Raw genomic sequence first — 13,856 nt, 5'->3', positions numbered from 1 at the left:
GGCTGAGCCCCCTGTCAGGAGCAGTGACCAGAGAGGCTTCAGGAACTTCGCCCTGAAGGTGCAGTCCTTGGTGGGGATGCTGGATAAGATGGGGACCCAGGAACAGCTTGAGCTATGGTGTGGTTCGCATGTGTCTCGGTTGCTGCCCAAGCTGCCTCACGAGCTGCGTACTGCCTTCAGGCGGTACATCGACCCAGACCGTGTGCCTGTCCCCACACTCCTGGACTTCGCCGCATGGTTACAGCACGAGGTTGGTGTGCAGCTGGACGAGACCAACGACCCGCCAAAGGCAACAGCGAGCCAGGCAGAGCGGCAGCGGAGCACCAGAGGCAAGCAGCCGGCAGCCACACGCTCCACCACGGTCCTGCTGGTAGACCCCCCAGCCAAGTCCGCTCAGCAGCCATCAAAGTCAGCTCCACGCACACCTGCCAAGGTGGAGCCTCCAAAGAAGTACTGCCCCTTCTGCAACAGCACGGAGCACTACTTCAACCAGTGCACTGCGTTCAAGAGTATGTCACTGGAACCAAGGCTCCAGTGGATCAAGACCGGGAAGAAGTGCTGGAGGTGTGGACGCGACCATCAAGCAGCTCAGTGCTACCTCAAGGCACGGTGCCCGAAGTGCAATTGCCTGCACCTCGAGGTACTGCATGAGGTGAATGCACAAAGCAGGCCGGAGACTGCGACACTGTCTTCAACCAGCCAGCCATCCACCTACTACCTCGACCCAGCACGGAGAGGTAGTTGTGTGCTGCTGAAGATGGTGAAGGTGCTCCTTCATCACGGGGGCAAGAAGATGGAGACCTACGCCATCCTCGATGACGGGTCAGAGCGCACCATGCTCCTCCACCAAGCAGCGCAGCAGCTTGGCCTCAAAGGACAGAGTGAGAATCTGGCCCTCCGCACCATCCGTCATGACATCAGAACGGTGCCAGGGAGGTCAGTGTCCTTCTCTGTGTCATCACTCAGTCAACCGCAGCAGCGGTACAAAATACAGCGGGCTTTCACATCACCCGAACTGGGACTGTCCCCTCATTCACACCCAGTTGAGGCTCTCCAAAAGACCTACCGCCACCTCAGAGGGCTGCCTCTTCACTCTTTTACTCAGGCCCGTCCGCTGCTCCTCATTGGGTCAGACTACCCAGACCTCCTCATCCCCATCGAGCCTGCGCACATAGGCCCACCGGGTGGACCCATTGCCCTGAAGACACGCCTTGGGTGGACACTTCAAGGCCCCGCCAAGGCTGTCAAGCATCGGTCTTCCACCTCAGCATGCCTGTTCATCAGTGCACCGTCACCATCAGTGGCGCTGCTGCAGAACGTCACCAGGCTGTGGCAGATGGATGTGGTGCCGTACCGAAACGAGAAGATCATCACCCGGTCCAAGCAGGATGCTGCAGCTGTCAAGTTGCTGGAGGAGAAGACCGTCAGAGTGACAGTTGACGGCGTTCAGCGATATGCCACTCCTCTGCTGTGGAAAGCAGGGAGCCCACAGCTCAGCGCACCGCTTGAGGCTGTACTGGGCCATCTACGCGGTGTAGAGAAGCGGCTGTCACAAGACAAGACTCCCTCAAGGCCGAGTCGTACAGCCGTGAGGTGAAGAAGCTGGTGGACGCCGGCTATGTGAGCAGAATCACTCCTGAGGTGGTCCAGGCGGGAGACAGTGCGTGGTACATCCCTCACCACATGGTCACGCACAACAAGAAGGACCGCATCGTGTTCAACTGCTCTTACACATACCAGGGTGGCAACCTGAATGAGCAGCTCCATCCTGGGCCCACACTCGGATCCTCTCTGCTGGGTGTGCTACTCCGCTTCAGGCAACACCCGGTAGCAGTGTCAAGTGACATAAAGGGGATGTTCCACCAAGTCCGTCTCCTACCTGAGGACAAGCCCTTCCTCCACTTCATCTGGAGAGACCTGGACCGTAGCAGGGCCCCGACTGTCTACGAATGGCAAGTGCTGCCGTTCGGCACAACGTGCAGTCCCTGCTGCGCCACGTTCGCCCTCCAGAAGCACGTCCTGGATCACAGCAGCACAGAAGACACCCGGTACTCCATCGAGCACTGCTTCTATGTGGACAATCTGCTGCAAAGTTTCCCCTCCACATTAGAAGCCAGGCAGCTGATCAGTAACTTGCAGCATCTTCTCCCCTCTGGCGGGTTCGAGCTACGCCAGTGGGCCACCAACGTGCCACCACTCATTCGGCACATGCCACCTGACATGCGGTCCGAGAGCTGTGAACTCTGGCTCTCCCATGACACAGCTGACCCCCAGGAACGGGCTCTTGGCCTGTTGTGGCACTGCATGTCAGACAGTCTCAGCTACCGTCTTCGCTCCACAGACCATGCTGAGCCCACCATGCAGAGCATCTACCGGGTCCTTGCACGTCAGTATGACCCTCTAGGATTGCTCATCCCATACACCACTCGGGCCAAGATTCTTGTCCAGCGCCTGTGGGACAAGAAGAGGGACTGGGATGATCCACAGCTTCCAGAGGACATTCTACGGTCCTGGCGTGCCTGGGAGAGTGAACTCCAGCACCTCCCCTTCATCACCCTGCCACGATGCTACACCAGACCAGGGACACGGCCCACAACACAGACCATTCACGTGTTCTCAGACGCATCAGAGAGCGCGTATGGATCTGTGGCCTACCTGCGAACAGTGGACGAGTCTGGCGACATCCAAGTGGCCTTCTTGGCAACCAGATCCCGGGTGGCCCCTGTCAGACAGCAGTCCATCCCCCGACTGGAACTCTGCGCCGCTCATACAGGTGCCCAGTTGGGCTCTGTCCTGCAAAAGGAACTGTCCCTGCCCATCACCAGCATCATCTACTGGACTGATTCATCCACAGTCCTAGATTGGCTTCAGTCCCAGTCCTGCCGCTACAAGGTGTTCGTCGGGACCAGGATCGCGGACATCCAGGAGCTGACGGAGGACAGCACTTGGTGATACGTCCACTCATCAGACAACCCAGCTGATGATATCACCAGGGGGCTGACTCTGTCACAGCTCGTCCAGGAGCATCGCTGGAGTCGCGGACCTCCCTTCCTGTGGCAGGACGAGACAGCATGGCCGACTGGTCCAGGCCCCTCACCCACTATCGCTGCTGACGCCACGGAGCTGCGGAAGTCCCAGTTCTGCGGCCACATCACCATGACCTCTTACCCTGCGTTGCCTGATGCAGGGACCTTCAGTCAATATCCAGAGCTGCTGGAGGCCACAGTCAGAGCGCGTCACGGGGCGGCCACATCCGCCATCACAGCTGAGGACTACAGGCAAGCGGAACTGGCACTCCTCAGGAAGGCACAGAGTGACTCCTTCCCCGAAGACCTCACCCTGCTCTCAGCGGGGAAGCCAGTCTCCACTGACAGCAGGATCCTCACATTGTCCCCGGAGTACGACGCTGAGACAGCTGATCCGGGTCGGAGGTCATCTGCGCAGGTGTGACACGGTTGAGGAGGAGACTCTGCACCCCATCCTGCTTGACCCTCAGCACCCCATCACACAGCTCATCATCCGAGACTTCGACAGCCACCTGGCGCACCCAGGACCAGAGCGGGTGTTTGCTGAGCTGCGCCGGCAGTACTGGATCATGCGTGGGAGAGCGGCTGTCAAGAAACATCAGCACAGCTGTCCAGAGTGTCAGAAGTGGCGAGGCACACCAGTGATCCCCAGAATGGCTGACTTGCCACCATCAAGTCTGCGCTTGCACAAGCCAGCCTTCTATTCCACTGGAATGGATTGTTTCGGGCCGTACCTCATCAAAATCGGCCGACGCACTGAGAAACGGTGGGGCATCATTTTCAAGTGCCTGACAATCCATGCAGTGCATCTAGACCTCCTCACCAGCATGGACACTGATGCTTTCTTGATGGCTCTGCGGCGCTTCATCGCACGCCGAGGGAAGCCACATGAGCTGCTCTCCGACCAAGGCACCAATTTCAGAGGGGGTCAGTCTGAACTGCAGGAGACGTTCAAAGCCCTCAGCCCAGAGCTACAGTCCCACTTAGCCAGTCAACAGATTGACTTCAAGTTCAATCCTCCACATGCTCCGCACTTCGGTGGTTCCTGGGAACGGGAGATCCGTTCCATCAAAGCTGCCCTACACACTACACTCGATGCACAGACAGTCACTGAGGAGGTGTTGAGGACAGTGCTGATCGAGGTGGAAAGCATAATCAACTCCAAGCCCTTGGGTTACACCTCGTCAGACATCGCAGATCCAGATCCCATCACTCCAAACATGCTGCTGATGGGGCGGCACGACCCCTCCATACCACAAGTGGTCTACACCGACTCTGACATCCTGAGCAGGCGCAGGTGGAGACAGTGCCAGGCCCTTGCGGACCAATTCTGGGCTAAGTTCATCAGGAACTACCTGCCCTCTCTTCAAACCCGCTCCAAGTGGCAACGAGACCGGGAGGACCTCATCGTTGACAGCATCGTGATGATTGTCGACCCTCAGCTCCCACGTGCCCTGTGGCCTGTGGGCAAGGTCACTGCTGTCATCCCTGGAGCAGATGGCAGGGTACGTACTGCACAGGTGCAGGTCAAGGACCGGACCTACACACGCCCAGTCTCACGCCTGGTGAGACTCCCTTCACTCCCTCAGGACACCTCTGCCTGACATCATGGACACAACTTTGTTCTACAAAGTTGGGGGCTGCTGTTCAGAATTGCGGTGCCAGGTCTTAATTATTTTGCCCTTTAAAAGTAGTAAACAGGCACCCTTGTCAGACATAGTGGCTCCCAACTTGTTAGTTGTCAGGGCAACCGACCTCCTCCCTGTTGTTGTGCACACGCTGTGCACGTGGACTGACCAATCACCCGTTGTTTGTGCACACGCTGTGCGCGTGGACAGGGCATCTTACAACACGTCAACTTCAGACACCCTGGCACCACTGTCCATCACACTGTGCTGCGTGGACTATATAAGATGCGCACAAACATCGAGGAAAACACGGCACACATCAGACGGGGACTCCATGCAACACCTGCTTCTCATCAGTGAATATTTGGATCCGTTTCTTTCTCTCACTGTTTCATTTCTTTCTTGCTTTCTATCTTTCTATCGCGGACGTGTCAGGATCCAACGTCCATCATTTGTGCCGTGTGAGCATTCCGTGCATCCTTGAATGTAAGTTGTTTATTGTTGCGTAGCTACTGTGTTATGTGTGTACTCGCTATCTGTAACTGTTACATGTGGCGGTAAGGCTAGCGAGTATTTCTTCTCTTTTTCTCTCATCCTGTGTCTGTCTATTTTCTTACGTGTTTGTTCTGTTCTGTTCAGTAGCCATGTAATGATAGTGCTTGTCTTCTCGACCGCGGTCTGTTACGGGAGCACATTTCATTATTAGCCATTGCCGTGTTGGGAGTGTAGTGGTGGTATGTACAGTTCATAACCGCGCCACATATTCTAACCTTCTATGCGCAATACAGCGCGGGGCAGCGCTTAAAGGAGCCATGCTCCCCTTCATTCAGCCGACACACTCTGTGTCTTCATGCGGGTGTGACTCGCTGTAAGCAGTTGCACCACGCACCTTGGTAATGATAGCTGCTGTAGGCAGCTATCCTCATCCTCCGTGTACGTTGTACACATTGTACATATTGTGTACATATCGTGTATATAGTCAGTATCTAGTGTGTTGTGTTATTTATTATGGGGTGTAAGTAGCATTCATTGGGCTTTACATTGTTTTACTTATATAGTATTCATTTGTGTGTTTTACATTTGTATTACATGGTATATAATTATTATTCATTTGCGTTAATATATATTTAATGCGATGTGTATTTGTATTTATATCATTGTTATTAATTACATTATTGCTTGTGTGTATATTATTGCTCATGTCTTGTTGTATTTGTATTTTATTCTGTTTTCTAGTAAAACCATGGTTTACACTGTTTCTCATGAGTGGACATCCATTAATTCCTGTTCTAACCGGACAGCCTGTGTAGCTTGCTGTATACCTGAGCCAGTGTCCCTCTTATACAGTCCTTTACCCTGTCCATCACCGGACACCCATTTTTATACTACAAGTACAAGGAAATAGTGTTCATGAAGGCAAAGTTTAGTCCAATAGTCATACAGAAACAAACAATAACACTAAAATAGACATTACATATGGATTTAACACATTTAAATATATTCCAGTCTTCCAACAACAGATTTACAGATTTCATCAAAAGATGTTTACAGGAAATTGTGACTGAATATACAGGACAAGGACAGACTTAATGATTCATGTGGAAGATTAATAATTAGTGAACTTAACAAAACAGAAAATCCTTTCACGATGCTAATCTGTTAGCTGTTATGCTAACTTTCCCTGAATTCTTAGCTTGTTAGCCATGAAAATTATCAACTCTGGAGATTTATAGGAAGAAAAAAAAAACAACATTGACTGAGAAAAATATTTGAGGAAATATTATTAATTTAATAATATTATACACTTGATGTATTGCTATAATTGAGACAGTCAGTAGACAGATAATATAATGAAATACAGACAGAAGAACAACACATTACTGCGATTCATTTTCATTTCCTCTGAGATTACAAAATGCTAAGTTTGTGGAAGTGATACAATGATCATTAATATGCCAGCAATTATAGCAGTTGTTTTCGATAAGGCAGATTAAAAAAAAATAATAATAATAATGTTCTGATCTGTATTTTTATATAATAGTCACATTTATAATATTAAATCTGCAAAGGAAATGACGCATATTACATCTTTATTGGAATTAACTGAGATATATAAAAGTAAAGCTGTTCATTTTAATTTTAAAAACATCACATCATTAATATTTTATTTTGGATCACACAATCTCACAGTTGATCCATAAGAAAGCGGCCTGAACCCAGCGTATAGAGTCTGAGTGAATGTGGTGTGGACTCTGTGGAGGAGCTTCATCGTGTCAGAGACGCTGTAGAAGGACAGAGTTCCTGCACTGTGATCCACATACACTCCTATTCTGGAGGGGGCTGGAACTCTGAGATCAGTCTCAATGTTGTTGTGATGGAAAGAGAGAGAAGAAGAAGAACACCGCAGACTCCAGGACTGATTGTTGCCTCCAAACCAACACTCATTACCCGGTCCTTTCCTTCTGATGTCTTTATATGAGACTGATATGTAAACACAATCTTTACTGCTCCACTCCACCTCCCAGTAACAGCGTCCACACACTCTCTCCTTACACAACACCTGCCAGTAGGAGTCAAATCTCTCTGGATGATCAGAGTACGGCTGATTTCTCTCACTGCACGTCACCACTCTGTTCTTCTCAGACAGAATGAGGCGATAATTCACTGTGTTGGGATCCAGAGTCAGATCACAGAAATCTAAACACATGAGAAATGTGAACATGTTAGATATTAATCACAGCATAGATTTATGTGGAGAGTGAGACACTGTGTGTGTATGTGTGTGTGTGTGTGTGTGTGTGTGTTTTACACGTACAGTGCAGAAAATCTTCTCTGCTCTTTGGTTCTGAGGGTAAAATCATCTGAACTGCTGCAGCTGTGGAGACACAGAAACACAATGGAGATGAAAAATCAGGTTCTGTAAAAGACGGAAACAGTTTAAAGTGATACAATTTGTGCCTGATGTTTAATCAGCATTTTATTTTAGAAAACACATTATCTAGGTGTGGGATTTAAATGTGATTTTTGAACGACGGAGAAATAAACTTTATTAATAACATGAGCACGAGCAGAGAGCTGCTTTGGTAACTAATGACTACAGAATAAATTGCTATTCATATGACTTATGAACTCTCTCTCTCTCTCTCTCTTTGGAGGAATGTGTGAATAAATGTGTGTGTGTGTCCTCTATACTTTATTAATAGTACAATCACTGAAAACAAAACAGAAGCTTTGACACTATTAAGACCTGAATAAAAAGTGTAAGTGTATAAAATCATCTTTCCAATCGAGAGCAGCAATAACAGGAAGTTCACGTCATCATCTGAAATCATTTCTGTGTGTTTTGGGGAAATTTGATGTCTCTCTTTACTGTGCTGCAGAGAAAGTAAAGATTTCCCAGCAGGACGATTTCTCTCACCATGTTCAGGGATTTTGATGAATTCCTCCTGGTAGAATTCCTCAAGTCTCTTTTTCAGATCAGAGAGAGATTTCCTCACTCCATCAAATGAGAGATGTTGATTGACAGTGATGCTGGGTGAGTCCTCACGTCCAGAAGAGACACAGAGAGACTGGAAACTCTACAGAGAGAAAGAAAAAACATCATGGAGAAGGAGAAAGGTGGAGAAATATTCATGGGATTATACAGACAGGTGTGTGTGTGTGTGTGTTACCTGGAGGAAATGGATGTGATCGTGTGTGTGTGAAAGCTGCTCCAGCTCAGTGACTCTCCTCTGAAGATCAGCAATCTCCTGCTCCAGTTGCTCCAGGAGTCGTTCAGCTCGACTCAGTTCAGCCTTCTCCTGATCTCTGATCAGCTCCGTCACCTCCCAGCGCTTTTTCTCCATGGAGCTGATCAGCTCAGTAAAGATCCTCTCACTGTCCTCCACTGCTGTCTGTGCACTGCGCTGTTAGGACACACACACACACACACACACACACACACACACACACACACACACACACACACAAGATTTAAAGCTCATCTATCATTCCCTCTCTTACTGGGACTGTAAATGACTCGTTGTCCATGTTGTGTGTGTTTCTAGGAGCAGCTCTGTCTCTGCTCACTGCTCACCTTTATAGTGTTCACAGCCTGTTTCAGCTCCTGCACCTTCTTCTGCTTCTCCTGGATTCTCTGCTGGGATTTCATCTGCTCCTCCTTTAACTCACTCTGTGAACATTTAGCTGTTTAGAGGTTTGTTATTTTTCCTCCACTTCTTCCTGCATCTGCTCCTTCTATATACATGAGCTCACACCCACACGGCTAATATTGTTCTAATTGACAGAGGAGAGATCTGGCCCGGGGCAGCACGGTGGTGTAGTGGTTAGCGCTGTTGCCTCACAGCAAGAAGGTCCGGGTTCGAGCCCCGTGGCCGGCGAGGGCCTTTCTGTGCGGAGTTTGCATGTTCTCCCCGTGTCCGCGTGAGTTTCCTCCGGGTGCTCCGGTTTCCCCCACAGTCCAAAGACATGCAGGTTAGGTTAACTGGTGACTCTAAATTGACCGTAGGTGTGAATGTGAGTGTGAATGGTTGTCTGTGTCTATGTGTCAGCCCTGTGATGACCTGGCGACTTGTCCAGGGTGTACCCTGCCTTTCACCCGTAGTCAGCTGGGATAGGCTCCAGCTCGCCTGCGACCCTGTAGAACAGGATAAAGCGGCTAGAGAAAATGAGATGAGGTGAGATCTGGCCCAGTTATGCTGGCGTAGAGCATCGATGGGATTTAAACTCATCATCTCCGGAATGGAAGGTGAATGTTTTTTGCTGCATCATTCAGGAGGTTTAACTATGAATAAATTTATCACATTTTACACAGCAGTGTCTCGAGCTGTTCTGTAAAGCGAGTGTGTACTGTGTGTGTGTTTAATAGTTGTGACTTGTGTGCACATGCTTAAGCTGTAAAAGTCTGGATGATGGTGCCACACCCAAGATTTGCCCTCTGAGCAACAATACATTAAACATTCTCTTAATGATGCTATATTACACTTTAATAATCTTTTAGTACATTGACAAATCTTTCTGATGAACACACAAATGTAAAATTTTTAAACGTTTGATTAATTTGTAACCAGGTTAAAACAGCTGATTGTAGACACGAGTAAAATTAGGATGATTTGGTTCGAAAAATGTTTCTAAAATGTTCTCACCTGTTTTTCAGTTCTTTCCGCTACAGCCGCGACTGTGTCATGACCTCTGTGTTCATGCATCATACAGAGATAACAGATGAAGCTTTGGTCAGTACGACAGTAGATCTCCAGTACTTTATCATGCTCAGAGCAGATCTTCTCTTGTAGATTTCCAGAAGCTTCGACTAACTTGTGCTTTTTCCAGGAAGGAACTTCATAATGAGGTTTCAGATGAGTTTCACAAAAGGAGGCCAGACACATCAGACAGGACTTGACGGCTTTGTGTTTTCTCCCAGTGCAGAAATCACACTCCACATCTCCAGGTCCAGTGTAACAGTGAGCAGGAGAAGCAGCTTGGACTTCAGTCTTCTTCTTCAGTTTCTCCACCACTTCAGACAGCATGTTGTTTCTGCGTAGAACAGGCCTTGGAGTGAAAGTGTCTCTGCACTGAGGACAGCGATAAACTCCGTTCTTATCATCCTGATCCCAGCAGTCATGAATACACACCTTACAGAAACTGTGACCACAGGGGATCGCCACTGGATCCTTCAGTAGATCCAGACACACTGAACAGAGGAACTGGTCCTGATCTACTGAAATACTGGCTTCGGCCATTTTCCTGAACTCACACAATGAGAGAGAGAGAGAGACTCTAATTTCGTTTCCTCTGAAATGCGAAGTCATTTCCTTGTTTTGTGTGTGAGTGAGAGAGAGAGAGAGAGAGAGAGAGAGAGAGGAGGAGGAGCACAAAGACAGAGTTCATGAACGTTCCTCTGTTAACCATTTCTTGAACACTTTTTTTTCTGAGGAAAAATAAAAACCTCCAAACTGCACAATATAACATTCTAAGCTGTGTATATATGTGTACACTTGTACACTACTCTCTGCAAAACTCACAAACATTTTCCAAGCCATCTATCAACAATCAAACTAAATGACTTGGATATAAAAGTACATCCTCAATTACATCCATTTTTTATTTGATCCATTTTCAAAAATTTACAATTGCAGCTTTTGTAAGAAAGTACAAAAAGTAAAATTCACAAAATGTGTTTAATGTGATGACAGCTACAGCACTGTGAAGAAGTCTCATACATGTACTAACCCCTTTTCCAGAAAAATTGGGATATTTTCCAAAATGCAATAAAAACAAATATTTTTAATTTATTAATTTACTTAAACCTTCATTTCACTGACAAAAGTACAAAGAAAATATTGTTACTGACAAATCGTTTGACTGACAAACTTAATTATATTTTGTAACTATAAACAAAGTTTGAATTTGATGTCTGAAACACACTCAATAAAAGTTGGGACAGAGGCATTATTACCGCTGTGTTACATCACCTTTACTTTCAATGACACTTTTTAATCGTATGGGATCTGAGGACACTAATTGTTGCAGTTTTGCAATTGGAATTATTGTCCATTCTTGCTTGATACAAGACGTCAGCTGTTCAACAGTCCGTGGTCACTGTTGTCTGATTCCCCTCTTCATGATGCGCCATACATTCTCAATAGGAGTCAGATATGGACTGGCAGCAGGCCAGTTAAGCACACGCACACTGTGTCTCCAAAGCCATGTTGTTGTAGCCAGGGCTTTGAACCGGTTCAAGGAACGAAAACCGGGAACTTTTTCTATTTCACATGGAACAGAAATGAAACCAGAAAGTTTATTATTTTTTATGTTCCGGAACAGAAACGCTTATTAAAAATAATGGTAACCGGTTAATACCGGTTTTTATTTCGTTCCTCAAAGTTTCCGTAGCCTACAAATAAAAAAGTCATTCTTCTCCTGCGCAAGTTTCTATGACCCGCTGGGGTTCACTTCTTGTGTGACGTTCGCTGACTGAATGGAGAGAGCGGGAGGGTGGACTACTATCACGTCTCCACATCTTAAATAAGAGGTAAATATTGCAGTCTATCGTTATTCAAAAACGTCAATTTCAAACACGATATCAATATATTTGTCCACGTTAATGAGAGGCTCGCGAACATTAAATGATGTTAATCTCTGTTAGCCTATCAATGCATAGGGCCTGACTAGCCTTTGGTAACACACTAAACAAATTATCTTTCATTTTTGGCACTTTTTCTGTTTGTGTAGATGGGAAGACATACTGAGAATCCAAATCGCCAACATTTGAAATAATAATTGTTCTGAATTATTTCTTGTCTTATTTAATGAAGGTTGTAATAGAATTAGCCTACATTTGGCTTAAGCTGGATGAGACAGAGACATAATTTTATAGCCATTTGTTAAACAGCTGACAGGGAACGTAATTAACCGTTCCGGGAACGAAATTTTTTTGTTCTAACCGGTTCGGGAACGTCAATTTAATGGTGGAACCCAAAACCGGAAACGTTAAAATTCCGTTTCTGTTCGGAACGAACCAATAGGAAAAAAATTCTGGTTCAAAGCCCTGGTTGTAGCCCATGCAGAATGAGGCCTGGCATATACTGTAAGCATGGACTTCCTGAGAAAAGACATCGCCTTGATGAACATGTGTCTCTAAAATCCCCGTATATGCCCCAATATATCAATGGTACCTTCACACACAAGCAACTCACCCATGCGGTGGGCACTGATGCCACCCCATACCATCACAGATGCTAGCTTTGCACCTTTTTCTGATAACAAACTGAATGGTCGTGTTCACCTTTGGCACTGAGAACTTGACAGAAAACAAGCTGAAATGTGGACTTATCTTACCACAGGACATGTTTCTGCTGTCTTTCAGTCCATCTGATATGAGTTCAGGCCCAGAGACAATCAGCGGTGTTTCTGTATAGAATTGATGAATAGCTTTCTCCTTGAGTAATACAGCTTCAAGTTGCATTTCTGGATACAATGGCAGACTGTGTTAAGTGATAATGGTTTTCCGAAGTGCTCCCAAACCCATGTGGCTATATTTGTCACATCAGCATGACGGTTTCTCAGGCAGTGCCATCTGAGGGCTCGAAGGTCACGCACATTCAACAGTGGTTTTCGACCTCGCCCTTTACACACTGAGATGTCTCCGAATTCCCTGAATCTTTTCACAATATTCTGCCCTGTAGCTTTTGAAAGACCAAAACTCAATCACTGTTAAATGGTCTTTTTGAAGTGCCAAAAAATTCTCTCACAAATTTTGGCACAAATGAGTGAGCCACAACCAGTGTTTTAGTCGAGTCACTAAACCTCAAGTCCGAGTCCCATTTCGAGCCCCCAGTGTGCAAGTGTGAGTCAAGTCCAAGTCATGAAAGAAAATTTTGAGTCGAATCTGAGTTGAGTTCAAGAAAATGACACAGCTGTCACACACAAACACTCTCTAAAACATGCTAGCAGTAGGTTCTGTTCTGCTCGCAGTGGGATTTTCTAAGAACAAGACTCCAACCGCACCATTTGATGGTGGCTGTTGCTGTCTTTATGTGAAAGCGTCTCTGCTACTGTGTTGGACTAGCGTTACTGCTTGACTGCCCCATTTTTGTTAATAGGCTGCAGATAAAAAGCTTGTTCATCACTCAGCAAGCCCTGTAGGGTGACCAGATTTCCCTAGTCTGAAACCGGGACACTTTTGCGCGCGACCATGCTCGTGCACGCACACCTTTTTTTTTACGTAAACATGACACTCAGAGAGGTGCTCTTATCATTTTGTTGAAGCTCACATTTATTAACATCTCACATGAAATAAAACAAACAGGCATTTTGTTATCTGGTAGCATAGTGGTATACAGATCAGTTAAATTATGGTCAGACAACAGATTTTGTAATGGCTGAGAATAGGCCAGGCTATGTCCATAGGCCAAATTTAAACTGATTTATTTCACCTGTTTGTGAGAACACCAAGAAGAATGCATATGCACATGTAGGCTATATCTCTAAAATTGTACGCACTATAGCATGAACTTAAAAAGTAGATATGTGACCTCAACATAGCCTAGGTCAGAATCAACCTTACTAACCATTCCCCACAACTGAATGAATAAAGCAAGACGTGTACAAAAGTGAAGACTTTAATGGAAGGTGCAACAAGCTGTTCAACACAGCAATATGGCCAAACTGTCAGAATGGTATGTTAAACAGAAACAAAAATGAG

At 46.7% G+C, this 13,856-nt stretch overlaps 1 protein-coding gene across 1 annotated transcript; it reads right to left on the bottom strand.

Annotated features, from left to right (window-relative positions):
• Positions 1-6,573: 6,573 nt before the first annotated feature.
• On the bottom strand, positions 6,574-10,447 carry LOC132881436 (tripartite motif-containing protein 16-like). The gene is made up of 6 exons (XM_060913891.1): positions 9,799-10,447; positions 8,730-8,825; positions 8,326-8,559; positions 8,073-8,232; positions 7,470-7,529; positions 6,574-7,351 (listed from the first exon to the last, which is right to left on the bottom strand). The coding sequence occupies exons 1-6, from the start codon at positions 10,390-10,392 to the stop codon at positions 6,819-6,821; spliced, it is 1,677 nt and encodes a 558-aa protein (XP_060769874.1). The 5' UTR covers positions 10,393-10,447; the 3' UTR covers positions 6,574-6,818.
• Positions 10,448-13,856: the final 3,409 nt, after the last annotated feature.

The sequence above is a fragment of the Neoarius graeffei genome, chromosome 2 (genome assembly GCF_027579695.1).
Source record: "Neoarius graeffei isolate fNeoGra1 chromosome 2, fNeoGra1.pri, whole genome shotgun sequence".
In the NCBI taxonomy this organism is placed as follows: domain Eukaryota; kingdom Metazoa; phylum Chordata; class Actinopteri; order Siluriformes; family Ariidae; genus Neoarius; species Neoarius graeffei.
This window is presented reverse-complemented; position numbering and strand designations above follow the sequence as displayed.